This window comes from Brachycentrus maculatus, unplaced genomic scaffold (assembly GCF_059751285.1).
Source record: "Brachycentrus maculatus isolate JH-2025_06_01 unplaced genomic scaffold, ASM5975128v1 h1tg000011l, whole genome shotgun sequence".
Classification (NCBI taxonomy): domain Eukaryota; kingdom Metazoa; phylum Arthropoda; class Insecta; order Trichoptera; family Brachycentridae; genus Brachycentrus; species Brachycentrus maculatus.
Window position 1 is genome coordinate 344284 of NW_028280765.1, and position 13990 is coordinate 358273.

The window sequence follows — 13990 nt, forward strand, 5'->3', positions numbered from 1 at the left end:
TTTAAAATCAAATTGAAAATTTCTCTCCATGCTCACTGGAGTGCATTATTACATCCAAAAATCCTTGCAAATAATCCTTTACATTATATTCATTTTATGTTTGAATATACTACGAACGCTCGATATACCATGGGTGGCCAACATTTTCAGTAGCCGGGCCAGATTTTAGAAATGAGATTTCCTACCGGGCCGTAAAACAAAATTTATATTTTATAAACATATTTATTTGGTACTTTTCAAACTTATTTGTATGTTTAGCCTCGTATTGCCGTTTAATGTTATACTTTTTTAAGATAGAAACAGAATCATTGCATATATAGAGTTCATAGTCCATCTGTCTAAAAAACTTCTCAGTTCTTATGTTACTCTTCTCTTCTTTAGTCCGACGTTTTAACTACTTGACGCCATTATGGGTCTTGAAATTGTGTGATTTGCTCCGCGGGCCGCAAGTAGACACCCGGCGGGCCGCAGGTTGGCCACCCTTGATCTAGGCGCTGTTTAGAGTTGCCCAAAACAAGGAGAATTACTCTTAAGTGATAGTCGACATCGGGGAGACCTGACATGTCACAAACAGAAGAAGACATAAACTATGAGGTAATAATAAAATAAACAAAAACACATTACATTTGTAAAAATAAATTGTTTTTATTTTTTATAGTATTTACAAAAAAATTATACATACAACTAAGTATCTATTATTAACGGAGGATTATTGTGTTCTTCGATCACCAGCATTGTGTTGGTTATGGGAGAGGAATGCCAGGTGACCTTTAGGACATTTGTTGGCATAATGACCTTTATTGCCACATTTGTAGCAAGTAATTTCCTTCAAAGGCTTTGGCGGGGGACGCATGCCGGGGAATCTGTTAGATTCGTCATTGTTGTCTGATGGTTTCATATATCCGAGAGCTCTATATTTTGCTTCCTCTTGTCTCAATGCAGCCTCCTTTTGCTGAAAATAATATTTTAAAACATACATCAGGACTATGTTGATCGAAAACGGTAAATAATGTGCAAACAGTAAAACCTTTACATTTTTTTTCCTATGCATGTTTTTTTTAGTCAAATGACACAAGCTGCAATATTTATTGTAATAAAAATTGGTAAAGTCTAAATGTTTTTTTTTTAAACCTAGAACGAGAATGTTTGAATATTATTTTTTGACATCTCATCAAAGATGAAGAAGAATATGAAAGTCTGGGCATTTACGGGGCTGACGACTGTCATAGGCTGATTTAAGTGATCACTTTACACATGTGTAACATTCACCAATTCTACCCATTATTGACAACCACACCACTCAAATTCTTGGAAGTTCTATATATATGGACCAATTTAGAAACATTATTCTTGAATCACTAGAACTTCACTAGAGACATCTATTGGTGAGATGAAAATATCAGACTTCCATATTCTTCTTCATCTTTGATGAGATGTCAAAAAATAATATGAAAATAGCTCCTGTAATTGGAGATAATCCAGATTTTGTAAACAAGTATTTGGACACACTTAAAATGATGTTAATGTTTGAAAAATATCCTAATGGAATTTGAAAAATGAATTTGCAACACTCAGTTTTTAACCCTTTCTATGAATATACGTCAAGATTACACATATTGTGTTGGTAATTTTTTGCAGTATGCTTACGATATATAAGGATTGTAAACTCTTGACAAAATTTAAGAAATCATGCCTTTAGCGAGATAGCGAGTGTTTTCGCCTAGAATTTTCTGTCATGAATTACATTATCTTCAAACATAAATCATAAATCCAATCACAGTTAGGTATAGGCGATGAAGCCTAAGTAGGACCATGATAAGCGGTATTGCAAAAGCCGTAGCTAGATATCAGAGTCACTTGGATGTTAGGTAACTTAAAAAAACATACATAACAAATTGTTGGTTTGTTGTAGTTGGTAGTACCACTGCAATTGAAGCTCGCAAACAAATGTTTTTTTTTTTAATTAAATATTTATGTTATTATTATTTACACAGATATTTCAATTTCATACTACATATTTCTGTGAGCCTAAGCGGCTTATTATTAGAAATAGGTATCAAATTGTGGTAGAGTGGGTTCAAACTGAGAAACTTCGACTCAAGAGTCCGCGGCACTAACCACGGGTCGACAACCCTTCACAATGTTTTTCTGTGTCAATATGTTTTAAAAAAAATGTTTGTAATAGAAAAAAAAATTGAAAAAAATCGTCGTAGCATGACTGTACTTAGGTATCGACATAGAGATATGTAGCGTCCAGAGAAAAAGTTTAACTAGATCAACATGGTACAGGTATTTTTTTTTTTAAAAAGAGAAATATTTGTGTTTTTATTATTTACACAAATATTTCAATTTCATACTATTTTTGTGAGCCTAAGCGGCTCATTATTAGAAATAGGTATCAAATTGTGGTAAAGTGAGTTCGAACCGAGAACCGAGAAAACGAAGAAGAAAAAAAAAAAAAAGACTCAGAGTCAGCGGAACTTACCACGGGTCGACAACCTTTCACAATGTTTTTCTATGTTGTATTTAAACAATATATTACCTCTGGAGGGATCTTGAGGCAGTAGGTGGCCTTGTGGCCGAGTTCTCCGCAGAAGTGGCAGATGGGTTGGCGTTTGTTGTCTTTGGTGATTTCGGTAGGCGCTGGAAGTTCGAACCTCGGGTGCATCAACTTGCACTCGGGGCCGTCAGGACAGAAGCCGGCCAAGTAGTTGCCACATATCACTCTTCGCACGTGTCTGTGGCGACAGTGCGGCCCGTGGCGGCAAAACCCTCGGTCGTACCTGAACAAAAGATCCACAAATAAATTAAATCAATTATAAAACATATCATCAGCTATTGTAGCGTAGGGATTAGCATTGAATAGTCAGCTATAGTTTACTAAACTGATTAATTAGCTATTACTAAAATAAAATAATCAAGATTAGTGCGGTAGGCAAACTAAACATTTATAAATTCGTATTTTACTTTACATTTATATTTTTAATCAATGGCATATTACAATGCGAAAATGTATACTAATTATTTACGTACATTTTTTAAATATTCAAAGAACTTACCATGGGCAGTCTTTTATTTTGCTCTCAGGATCAATATGCAAGAACGGACATTCTTTGTTGTGGCAGGCATTGAATCTTGAATAAAAGTAACACTCTGGCATTTTAGACATGTCATATTCGTGGAGAAATTCACACTGATCGCCCTTTTTACATAACCCTCGCAGCCAATGTTTGCATACTACAGTTCTGTCTCCTCGTACGTGTCTAAAAGGACACGTTGGACCCTTGTCACAGCCAGGTCCGTCTGTAATACTGTAAAACTCACATACGGCCGCCGTAGACTCTGGAATTTTATAAAACATGGAGTTATTAAATATTCAAAAAATGATAACAAATCCATCGAAGGAGCCGCTCAAGAAATACAACACATAAACACAATAATTTAGCCAGATACAGAGTGAACAGCTATTGTGGACATAATTCTCGTGCAGTTTAATTACTGCAATAATATGGAGATCGAAGAAATAAGCTCAACTTACAGAAATATACTTACTGTCCATTCCAGGAAAGGGCAGCGGCAAAGCTCCATATTGTTCTTCTAGAGCAATCTCAACATCAAACTTTATATGATCTACATTTGCAACTAAAACTTCCATAGTTGTTTAAGATAAGAATTCACGAAATGCGCCTGATACTTTGTTATTTATAAGTTTATCACTCTACGAAAAAAGCGCCGAACGCTGTTGACGAAGTTGAAAATTAATGTCAGCCATAGAAAAATTATCAAGGATTTAAAATAATATACCATAGACAGATAATAACAGATAAAATAACTGTTGAAAATGCTCACGTAGGTACTCACTACGCACTATAATAATATTTATTTATTTATATTTTCATTTGTCATGTGAAATCAGTTTTTTTTTAAATAATTAAACAAATGCATATCGTTTTTTTTTAAATATGGACTTCGTAAGGACAGAACTCAATGAGCAAACCGCAACTACTACGTACTTTTATTATAACCATTTTTAAATATATACATATAGGTTGTTGGAAAAAAAGGGCGAAGAGCAATTTACTCAACGTTCAAATTATAAACGTAGTTAGAGTCATTATTGTACTATTGGTTTGCAATAAGTCAGACAAGTACAAAAAAAGAGTAAATAAAAAAGATTTTTATTTAAAAATTTGCTGCATGCCATTTGAATAAAAATAATTTATTAGCTTCCGGAATAATCCGGAATAATAATAATGATCAAGGTGGAAGTCGTACATTGTATTCACAGATTTTTTTTATTGTAATATAGATTATTTTGATATTTGACTCAAAGTCAACAAATGAGTAAAAATTTATGAAACAACAAAATAAAGTTAGATAACACTACATTAATTTATTTTTATACTTTCATATTACTTGGCGCCAATAAACTAACAAAGAATATCCTGTGTTCTGAGAGTTTTGATTATTTTTAATGTGAGGTAAGTACTCACTTTGATTTGTGTAAACCAAAAATTAATATTATTTATTTGCCTTAGAAATAAATAATAAAAATATAAATTGTACAATAATTATCTATGGGAAATGTCAAAAAATCAATGCGGGAAATTCAAAGCATGCGCAGAGGAGAGTATCTTTGCGCAGTAACTGCTGTTTATGTTTGAAGTAATACACGATTTAGTCTGTGTACACGATCAGCCGGTTGTAATATTTCATTCCTTGTGAAAAGGCTTTCTTAGAATGATTTTCATGAAATCTCAGTAATATTTGTACACTTGTTAAGAAAAACCTTTGATTACCAACTCGTCAAACGCAGTTGTACGATGATTTCGATTTCCGATGTGCGCGTAAGATATTAAACCATATTTAAAAAAAATCATAATGGGAGAAAATTTGGGTCGAAGATACAAACATATCGGGAGAAGCGGTGGAGGAGATTTTGTATCCGCTAATTGGCTCAATCATGTGTCTGCTCCTGTTGATAAACATGGCAAAATTTATATGGCGATGGTCCTGGCAGGTGTTGGCTTTTTGCTGCCATATAATAGGTACATATAAAACGATTTCAATGCTAATTTATGTTTAGTTTTTAAAAATTAAATTTATAGATACATCTATAAACATTCCTTCAATGGGATAAATTGGCAGCTGATAAAAATATTCTATTGCAAGGAATTTGTGACGCCACAAATCCGGTCTAATATGGAAATAAGTATGGAGGCGCCAGTTTTTTCTTACATCTTTGCTTATCTTTCGATCAGCGCAGCTGTGAAATTTATATATTTTTAAATCTCTTGATGCTCCTTGATGTATATTATATTCGCTCCTTTATAAATAAAATACATATCTATTAACAAGGTAAATGCCAATACTAAAATATGTCAATATTAAAATTCACAAAAAAATATTATTTTATATTTGAAGCACTAACTTTGTGATTTTTCATTTAATAATTCAAATATAACATTGTTTTAAAATCTTTAAAGTGATTTAAAAACAAAAGTTATATTTTGTTTATAAAAAACTTTTCAGTTATTTACGTATTTTAATAATATTATGTATTAAGATTATTTAATTTCTTGATTTGACGATGGGTTCCATAGTTAAAGCATTTTGAATAGCTCTTGATTGAGATCACTGGTAACCCCATGGCGTTTAACGTGTTAATCTCAATTTACGTGGCTACCCATATGGTAAAATTGAATATGTGGTAAAATAAAAACAATACAAATAATAATAAAAAATCTCTAAAGGTGGAGACTGACCGGAGCATTTCGTCGTAATGTAACACGTTACGATGCGAGCATTCAGGCAGTCAGTACAGCGAGCCTAGCGCTCCATCCATAGTTTTGGATGCTCGGTGATGCTCGCTGCGAGCAATGTTACGACGTTATGTTACGACAAAATGTTCCGGTCAGTCTCCACCTTAACACTTTTAGCAATATATCTCTAACAATTTGTTTATTTTACAGCTTCATACTGGCAGTTGACTTTTTCCAAGATCGGTATTCAAACACTCCCATTATGTTTGATATGTCAATGGCGTATATTTTTTCCGCATTTGTCGCTGTCTTGCTCAATAACATGTTGATGGATAGGCTATCGCTCAACAAGAGGATAACGTTTGGTAAGAAAAAATCACGCATGTATAAATAGTGTATAATGTATGTTTGTAAAAAATAAAGGAATGCAAAGCTGAAATAAGCAGTATAGATAAAATTAAGAAAGGTGTGTTGAGATGGTTTGGACATGTGGAATAAATGACTGAGTAAAGAACGGTAAAACAAATGTATGAGGCGAGTTGTAAAAAGGAGCAGAGGAAGACTGAGAAAAACTTTGCATTATCAGGTATGCCAAATACTTGAAAGCGGTCAGGTTAGGAGCCTAAATAATCGGCGGGTATTTATGAGGTGATGCATGAACGTGGAAGAGGCGAAGAATGTTTGCTGAGTGGTGTGCCGTTATATACTCTCTGCTGACCCCTGTGGAGAAGCGGCGTGATAGTTATTTAGTAATTTGTATGTGAGGTTCGAATCCTGAATTATACTCACATACTTGAGAAATGCTAGAAAATATATTTTTTTATTTAAGCTTATAATTTGACCAGTTAATTTATTTACAACATATTGCGTGTGTCCAAATACTTATTCACAAATCTGGATTATCTCCAATTAGGAGTTTTTTTTTAATTATTTTTTTACAATCTTAACATAGATGAAGAAAAATGCCCAGACTTCCATATTCTTCTTCATCTATGTTGAGATGTCAAAAAATTAATGTAAAAAAACTCCTAATTGGAGATAATCCATATTTAAAAATATATATATATATATATACAGTATATATATATATATATATATATAAATATATATATATATATATATATATATATATATATATATTATATATATATATATATATATATATATATATATATATATATATATATATATATATATATATATATATATATATGTATATATATATATATATATATATATATATATATATATATATATATATATATATATATATATATATATATATATATATATATATATATAATATATATATATATATATATATATATATATATATATATATATATATATATATATATATATATATATATATATATATAAATATATATACACATATATATATATATATATATATATATATATATATATAAATATATATGCACATATATATATATATATATATATATATATATATATATATATATATATATATATATATATTATGTCGGGTATGTATGAGGAGATGCATGAATGTAGAAGAGGCGAAGAATGTTTGCAAAGACAGAGTGGTGTGGGGTTCGATTCTCTCTGCCTACCCCTACTCTGGGGAAGCGGCGTGATGGTTAGTTAGTTATATATATATTTGGCAGTCACCCAGTGAAAGGATATTTCTGCCAGTGTCAAGTATTATTTTTGTTTACAAACAAAATAAAAATAGAAAATAATAATAACAATCAATACAAAATTTCGTAGTTTAAATGCGTTTAGCTTTATCATTTTAGAAATTGTGACCGCAATTCTAGAATTAGGTTCAGTAAGAAGGGTGGATACTTGGGTGGGGAGTTGGATTCCTGCCCGTGTTAAGCTATTTAGAAAGCTCTCCCTCTCTGTTGTGCTTACAAGCTCGGACACTGAAAGAACGTATGGTTTGCATCCCCTATATCTTGTCCACATTCGCAATGTAAACAAGTATTTGGACATACTCAAAATGTTGCAATTGATTTTTATTTCAATGTGGTGAAGTGCACATAATGTAAGAGGGGACGTTCGAGGGAATAAATACCAGAGGAAGCCCACGCCGCGAATACCTAAGCGACTTATTCGAGGACATGGGTTGCTCGACGTATAAGTAGTTGAAGAGGGTTTCGGAAAATAGACTAGAATGGCGAAGGAGATGTCATCTGTTGCTGTAGACTAATCAGGATTGAGACCAGAGAGAAAAGTGCCTATTGTATGTATTTTATTTTTCAATGTAATATTTTTCAGGTTACTCCGTATCGCTTTTGACGCTGCTGTTTGTGGCATTCTGTGAGATTGACGTGCAGTCATTCCCCACTACCGTCTCCTATAAGATAAATCTAATAGCCGTCTCTGCTGTAGCTCTGGGCTGCACTGTTCAACAATCCAGCTATTACGGATTCACCAGTATGCTTCCTAAACGATATACCCAGGCTGTTATGACTGGCGAAAGTGAGTTCCATTTTAAAAATTTTACATTATATAAGTACAAAAAAAATATTGAAGATATTAAAATACTAAAAAATAAATTAAATGAATTATATAATGTTATTTATTGATTTGGCGTTAAATTTGAGGAACTCCATTTTAATTTATGTATTAATTTTTAAATCAAACAGATTTTTTGAGTCTACTAAGTTGTATTTTATTAACAAAAACACGTGAAAATTTAATATTATGACAATTGTTTTGCCTAGTTATGGCATAACAATTGTCACAATATTAATTTTTTATGTGTTTTTGTTAATAAAATACAACTTAGTAGACTCAAAAAATCTGTGTTTGATTTAAAAATTCATACATAAATTAAAATATACATGTTAATCTAAAAAAAAACACAAAATAATAATTATAATAAATATAAATTATATTACCAACAAACATATATTACCAAGCACAAGAGCTTAGTCTCATTATTGGAGGAAACTGCGCAATTAATTTGAAGATTGTAAAAGTAGAAATGTCTAAAAAAAGTACAGTGGAACCTCTTATAACGAGGACCTTTCATAGAGTAATTTGTTTTGTCGGTAAATTAATTTTGTCATGAAAAAATTATATAAAATCATGTTTTTTAACCCCGGCCTTGCTGTGTTATTTAGTTTAACTATTTAGTTGTTATTTGATGCTATAAAATGCAGTTTCATCAAGAAATGTCAGTCCAAAACATAAATCCTTAGATTAAATATCTTCATATTTTAGAGTTTGATTTATTATGGCTCATTATTTTACTTATGATAAGGTATGCAATATCACCACAAAGAGTGAGTTATGTAATTCTGTGAGCTTTACGACAGCGGTTAGAAGATTTACATTTTAAGAAACTGTAAAAAATTGATATTTATCACAGGTGCGGCGGGAGTGTGGGTGTCTGGAAGTCGAATTTTTACCAAATTAATCTTGAAGGACGAAAAGAAAAATACAGAGTTGTTTTTCGGCATGACAATCATAACAATCTCATTCTGCTGGGCTTTGTATATAGCTGTTCGGAAAACTGCCTTTGTTGAGTTTTACATGACATTGTGCCAAGAGTCGAAGAGAAAAATTGTTTTAGAACCAACAGACGACACGGGATTGGTGAGTAAATAATAAGATTTTAAATATGTTCTTCTTTTAGTAACGTGATTAACCATCCCTATGGTTTATTAACCAAAAAGTGGGTTAAAAATCGTCAGGTTTTTTTTTCATAAGATTTCTCGATAACAATATGCACTTATTTACAATGTACCAGACAAATTTTAAAACAATATACCTATTTATGACCCTTTGCAAGTCAGAGGTTCTCAGTATAAGATAAATGGCGCATTATGTTACTAATTTTTTAGATGGAATTGTGTCTCCCATGAATAAAAACTGAAGCCGTACTCGTTTACGTACATTAAAAGTAATTTTTATTGATTTTTAGATGGACTTGGAGCCAAATGATACTCCAAAAGGACAATACGGGGTTTTAAAACTCCAAGTCAGTCCACCACCAGATGCTGGAATATCACTGAATTCGGATGACAGCTTGCCAACTAACTCTGTTGGTATGTCAACTAATGAACCATTTTTTTAAATGCATATTATATAATAATTTAATTTAATTATATTATAACCATCTTTTTATGTTTAGATGGTGGGCAATTTTCTGCATTCAGCTTCGCAAACCCTGTCTATGAGCCGACCAGCAATCCACTGAATACCCTGAATCAGTCTACGCTGCCGATATCAGGACCAAGTTTTAAAGTTGAAGACGTTATTGTGAGAAGCAAGAATTCAAGGTCACGGGGAGCATCTTGGTCTGGAATTAAATGTAAGCTTTTATTATATTTTGCACAGCAGAATATTTTGAAAACAGATGTTATTCATTTGTAGTGATAGTATTTATTATAATATTGCATCTAAATTTTCATTCCCATTTAGGATTTGACTGGTACTAATACCTTCTTGATATGCTATGCCATACATAGTATATGTTAGCCGACACTTATCATTTATGATAACTTGATACATTGATTGTTTTAGCCGGTATGCGAGCACGCTGGCAAGTCGCACAACAGATTTACCCGTACATGGTCTTCATTGCACTGGCATACTTTGTGACACTGTGTCTATATCCTGGAATATTATCAGAGATAACCAGCTGCCGATTTGGTTCCTGGATGCCCGTGATTCTGATGACAATATTCAATGTCGGAGATCTCATTGGAAAAGTAAGTCATTTCAAATTTTGTCACTAGCTACAGAATGTAAATTTATAAACTCAAGTCTATTTTTTTTTGTCTAATCACCTAAATGTAAAAATTTAAAATGAATGAAAGGAAATTGTTTTCAATTAATTTCTGCAATTATTGTGAAATTTAAAGCTACTAAAAATCAAATAAAATTACTGGAAAAAAAAACAATGTAATGAATTTATGTATATGTTTAACCAGCTGGTAAAATAAACAAGTGAAAAAGCTTATATAGTTACCCACATAAGTAAAAATTAAACTGAGGTCTTTTAAGGTTAGTACTAACTAAAAAATTACATGGATTTGATTGTCGTAACGCCATTTATGTGCCAGCCTATGAACTTTTCAGCCCAAGTGTTATATTAAAAAATATAAATAAGTTAACTGTACCTTTACTTTACCTTTCGTGAAAGTATTTTTTAATTTACATATATGTTTTAAAATATCAAGATAAAAATGTTTTGCTTCATGTTGCAGATGTTTGCATCCCGAGTATCGGAAATGGCGCGCAGCAAGATGGCGGCATGCTGCTCTCTCCGGCTGCTGCTCGTTCCTCTCATCCTGCTGTGCTGCGCCCCCCGCGGAGCCCCGCACATCGCAGCAGCTGGGGACCTGGCCCCCCTGCTGCTATCCCTGCTGCTGGGCATCACGGGGGGCACCCTGGGCGCGGCGCCCATGCTCGCCGCCCAACAGAGAGTGAGAAATGATGCCAGAGAAATGGCCGGTATGTCTAAAACTTTTTACTTTAAATAATATTCAGGAGTTGCTTGCGGTTTGACTTGAGCTAAGTGCACTTCATTCCTTACCTTATACATTGCATTTCAATCTGTCTATCTATTTCTATAATCAATTCACTTGACTCGAAACTTAATTAACGCCTCTTAATATAAGCTTAAAATTTTACTAATATTCAGGAGTGGCTTGCGGTTTGACTCGAGCTAAGTGCACTTAATTCCGTACCTTATGCATTGCTTTTCAATCTTTCAGTCTCTTTTTGTAATCAAGTCACTTGACTTAAAACTTAGTTAACGCCTCTAAATACATATATGCTTAAATTTTTAACTAATATTCAGGAGTTGCTTGCAGTTTGACTCGAGCTGAGTACACTTCGTTCCTTACCGTATGCATTGCATTTCAATCTATCTATGTCTTTCTGCAATGAATTCACTTGACTTGAAACTTAGTTAACGTCTCTTAATATAAGCTTAAAATTTTATGAAACTTACTAAAAAATCACAATGTTTCATAATAGTTTTTAAATATTTTTTTTGCCTTAATACTGTAGTAGTTTACGAGTTTGGCTGCCATGCTAGGGGTTTAATTGAATTCTTTGGGAAGTTAAATAAATATAAGTTATTTTTCACTCTTAATTTTTATTTAATATCCCTGGACTGGTACCTAAGACGTAGGATGGATCATATTTCTTCTTTTGTTGTCATTTTATATCATCTCACATAAATTTGGTTTGTTTTTGCAGGCAACATAATGACATTATCGTACAACGTTGGACTCACAGCCGGTTCCCTCGTGGCCTATTTACTAGACGCCATGCTCGGTCCGCAGCCCCAAGTCCCAACTTCATGCGCCGCCTTCTACCCGACTATCGGCCCCATGACTAAACTAACTACGAGGGTAACGAATGCCACTCTCGTGGAACTAACTACAATGGCGACTGCTATTATTGTCAACGCGACAACAAATACAAACACTCTAAGTAACATCACTACGGCTATATTCGCTGTAGCTACAAACCCAACAACAGTATCCAACTTGACTACAAATAACATCTTCAATACTAGCCTGTCTTTGAACGCTACGACTCATACATCTACCATTTCTTGGCAGTTGTAAATTCAAGTTTTTTTTAAATCTAAGACATAAAGATTATATCATTCTGATAGCATCTACATACATGCAATATATTTTTTAATTAATATTAAAAATGGATAGTAGATCAAGAATGAAAGACTAAAATGTGTAAATATTTTGAAGAATTTTATTCATTAAAAATGACTATTAATTCATGTATAATTGCATACTCTAAAAAAAACATGATTTTTTGTTCTTGTCTTGCTACAATCACATAATGATACTGAATTAGTGGTATATTTGAATATAATTGATGTGAATAATTATAGTTTTAACTACCTCTTCTCCAATTTTCTCATTTTTTCCAATCTACCAAAAATAAACAGATTTTTTTACTTTTATATTCCTTTCTAAGCAATTTAAAAAAATATATATTTTTTTTGTATTCATACTGACTTGACAGTGCGTACGCAATACGGGTTAGTGATATTAGATGAGTATCACATTGATTCATACAGATGGAGGTTGATTAACATCACGTAGGAGTAACATCGTTCTGGTCATGATTTTCAGCTGCAAGTGTAAAACCTGTTCATATTTTGAATAATAAAAAACAAAGAAAATTGATTAGAAAAAAAATATATTATATTGACAAAAGATGTCACAAATATTCTAGCATGACAAAACATTTTTTTTCAGTGCTGTATTTATTTTAAAAGTTTGACTCTATTGGAATTGTATTTATTACTTTTTTTTATTTATATTTCTTTCCAGCTTTTGATATTAAATTTTCAAATGTAATGGTAGTTAAAAATACGAAATACGCAACCAAATTTGTGCACCGATTAATGTGATTAGCTTTAAACGATTAAATCCAACAATGGGATTTATTTTGAATATTTTATTATTTATTTTGGTTTTTGAATTTGATTAATCATGTCTAGTTTATTTACATAATATAAAACATATAATATAACAGAAGCATAAATGTGACTCTATAAGTAGTTTCAGTTTGTAATTGAAAATGCATGATATTTTATCTTCCTAAAATAATTATCGTAATATTATAAATTTAAAAAGAATCGAAGAAAACCTTACTATAATTATTTCAGCAATGTAACATAATAATTAAGATAGAACATAAAAAGAGTTAACATAATTATTAGGATTCAAAATGTTAGGGTTAGTTTATAAACATGCCAAATATTTTCTTGTTTTATATAAACAATATTTTGCTCACTAAAATTACTTCTACTATATATGTACTTGTTATTTTAAGTATATTATTTATAAAACTTAGTTAAAAACCATGTTGTGAAATTTGTTTTAAAAATAACTGTTTTTAGTTTCATATATGTTATGTATATATTTTTACTTTAATACTAAGTGAGTAATCGAAGCTTAGCGCTTAGTGTTAAAGAATGTTTATTTTTCAAATTGTAGATATCTGATACATCATCACTAAAATAAATTATGATTAATAAAAAGTAATTGTTATTGCAAACGTTTTTTACTTAAATTTTTGTGTAAAAAAAATTGATAAACCCCTTGCCCGATTTGTTGCTAATATAAACGGGCAAAAAAGAGCCTTTGCGGATTTCTTCATACCTGGTATGGGCACTCCGGTAAAGAAATAGTTCAAACCGATTTTACTGTATTATCTTATGAGGTAGTTGAGGTATTCTCGCA

The 13990-nt window shown here is 31.8% G+C and overlaps 2 protein-coding genes across 2 annotated transcripts; one reads left to right on the top strand and one right to left on the bottom strand.

Moving 5' to 3' along the window:
- Nucleotides 1-679: 679 nt before the first annotated feature.
- Nucleotides 680-3771, bottom strand: LOC148313446 (cleavage and polyadenylation specificity factor subunit 4-like). Its single transcript, XM_088262645.1, has 4 exons — nucleotides 3553-3771; nucleotides 3060-3342; nucleotides 2543-2783; nucleotides 680-952 (listed from the first exon to the last, which is right to left on the bottom strand). Exons 1-4 carry the CDS (start codon nucleotides 3653-3655, stop codon nucleotides 710-712), a joined length of 870 nt encoding a protein of 289 aa, XP_088118771.1. The 5' UTR covers nucleotides 3656-3771; the 3' UTR covers nucleotides 680-709.
- Nucleotides 3772-4642: 871 nt separating this feature from the next.
- On the top strand, nucleotides 4643-12924 carry LOC148313447 (equilibrative nucleoside transporter 4-like). The gene is made up of 9 exons (XM_088262656.1): nucleotides 4643-5048; nucleotides 5973-6127; nucleotides 8028-8231; nucleotides 9127-9353; nucleotides 9682-9805; nucleotides 9892-10071; nucleotides 10284-10471; nucleotides 10970-11216; nucleotides 11970-12924. The coding sequence occupies exons 1-9, from the start codon at nucleotides 4882-4884 to the stop codon at nucleotides 12341-12343; spliced, it is 1866 nt and encodes a 621-aa protein (XP_088118782.1). The 5' UTR covers nucleotides 4643-4881; the 3' UTR covers nucleotides 12344-12924.
- The last annotated feature ends 1066 nt before the right edge of the window (nucleotides 12925-13990 follow it).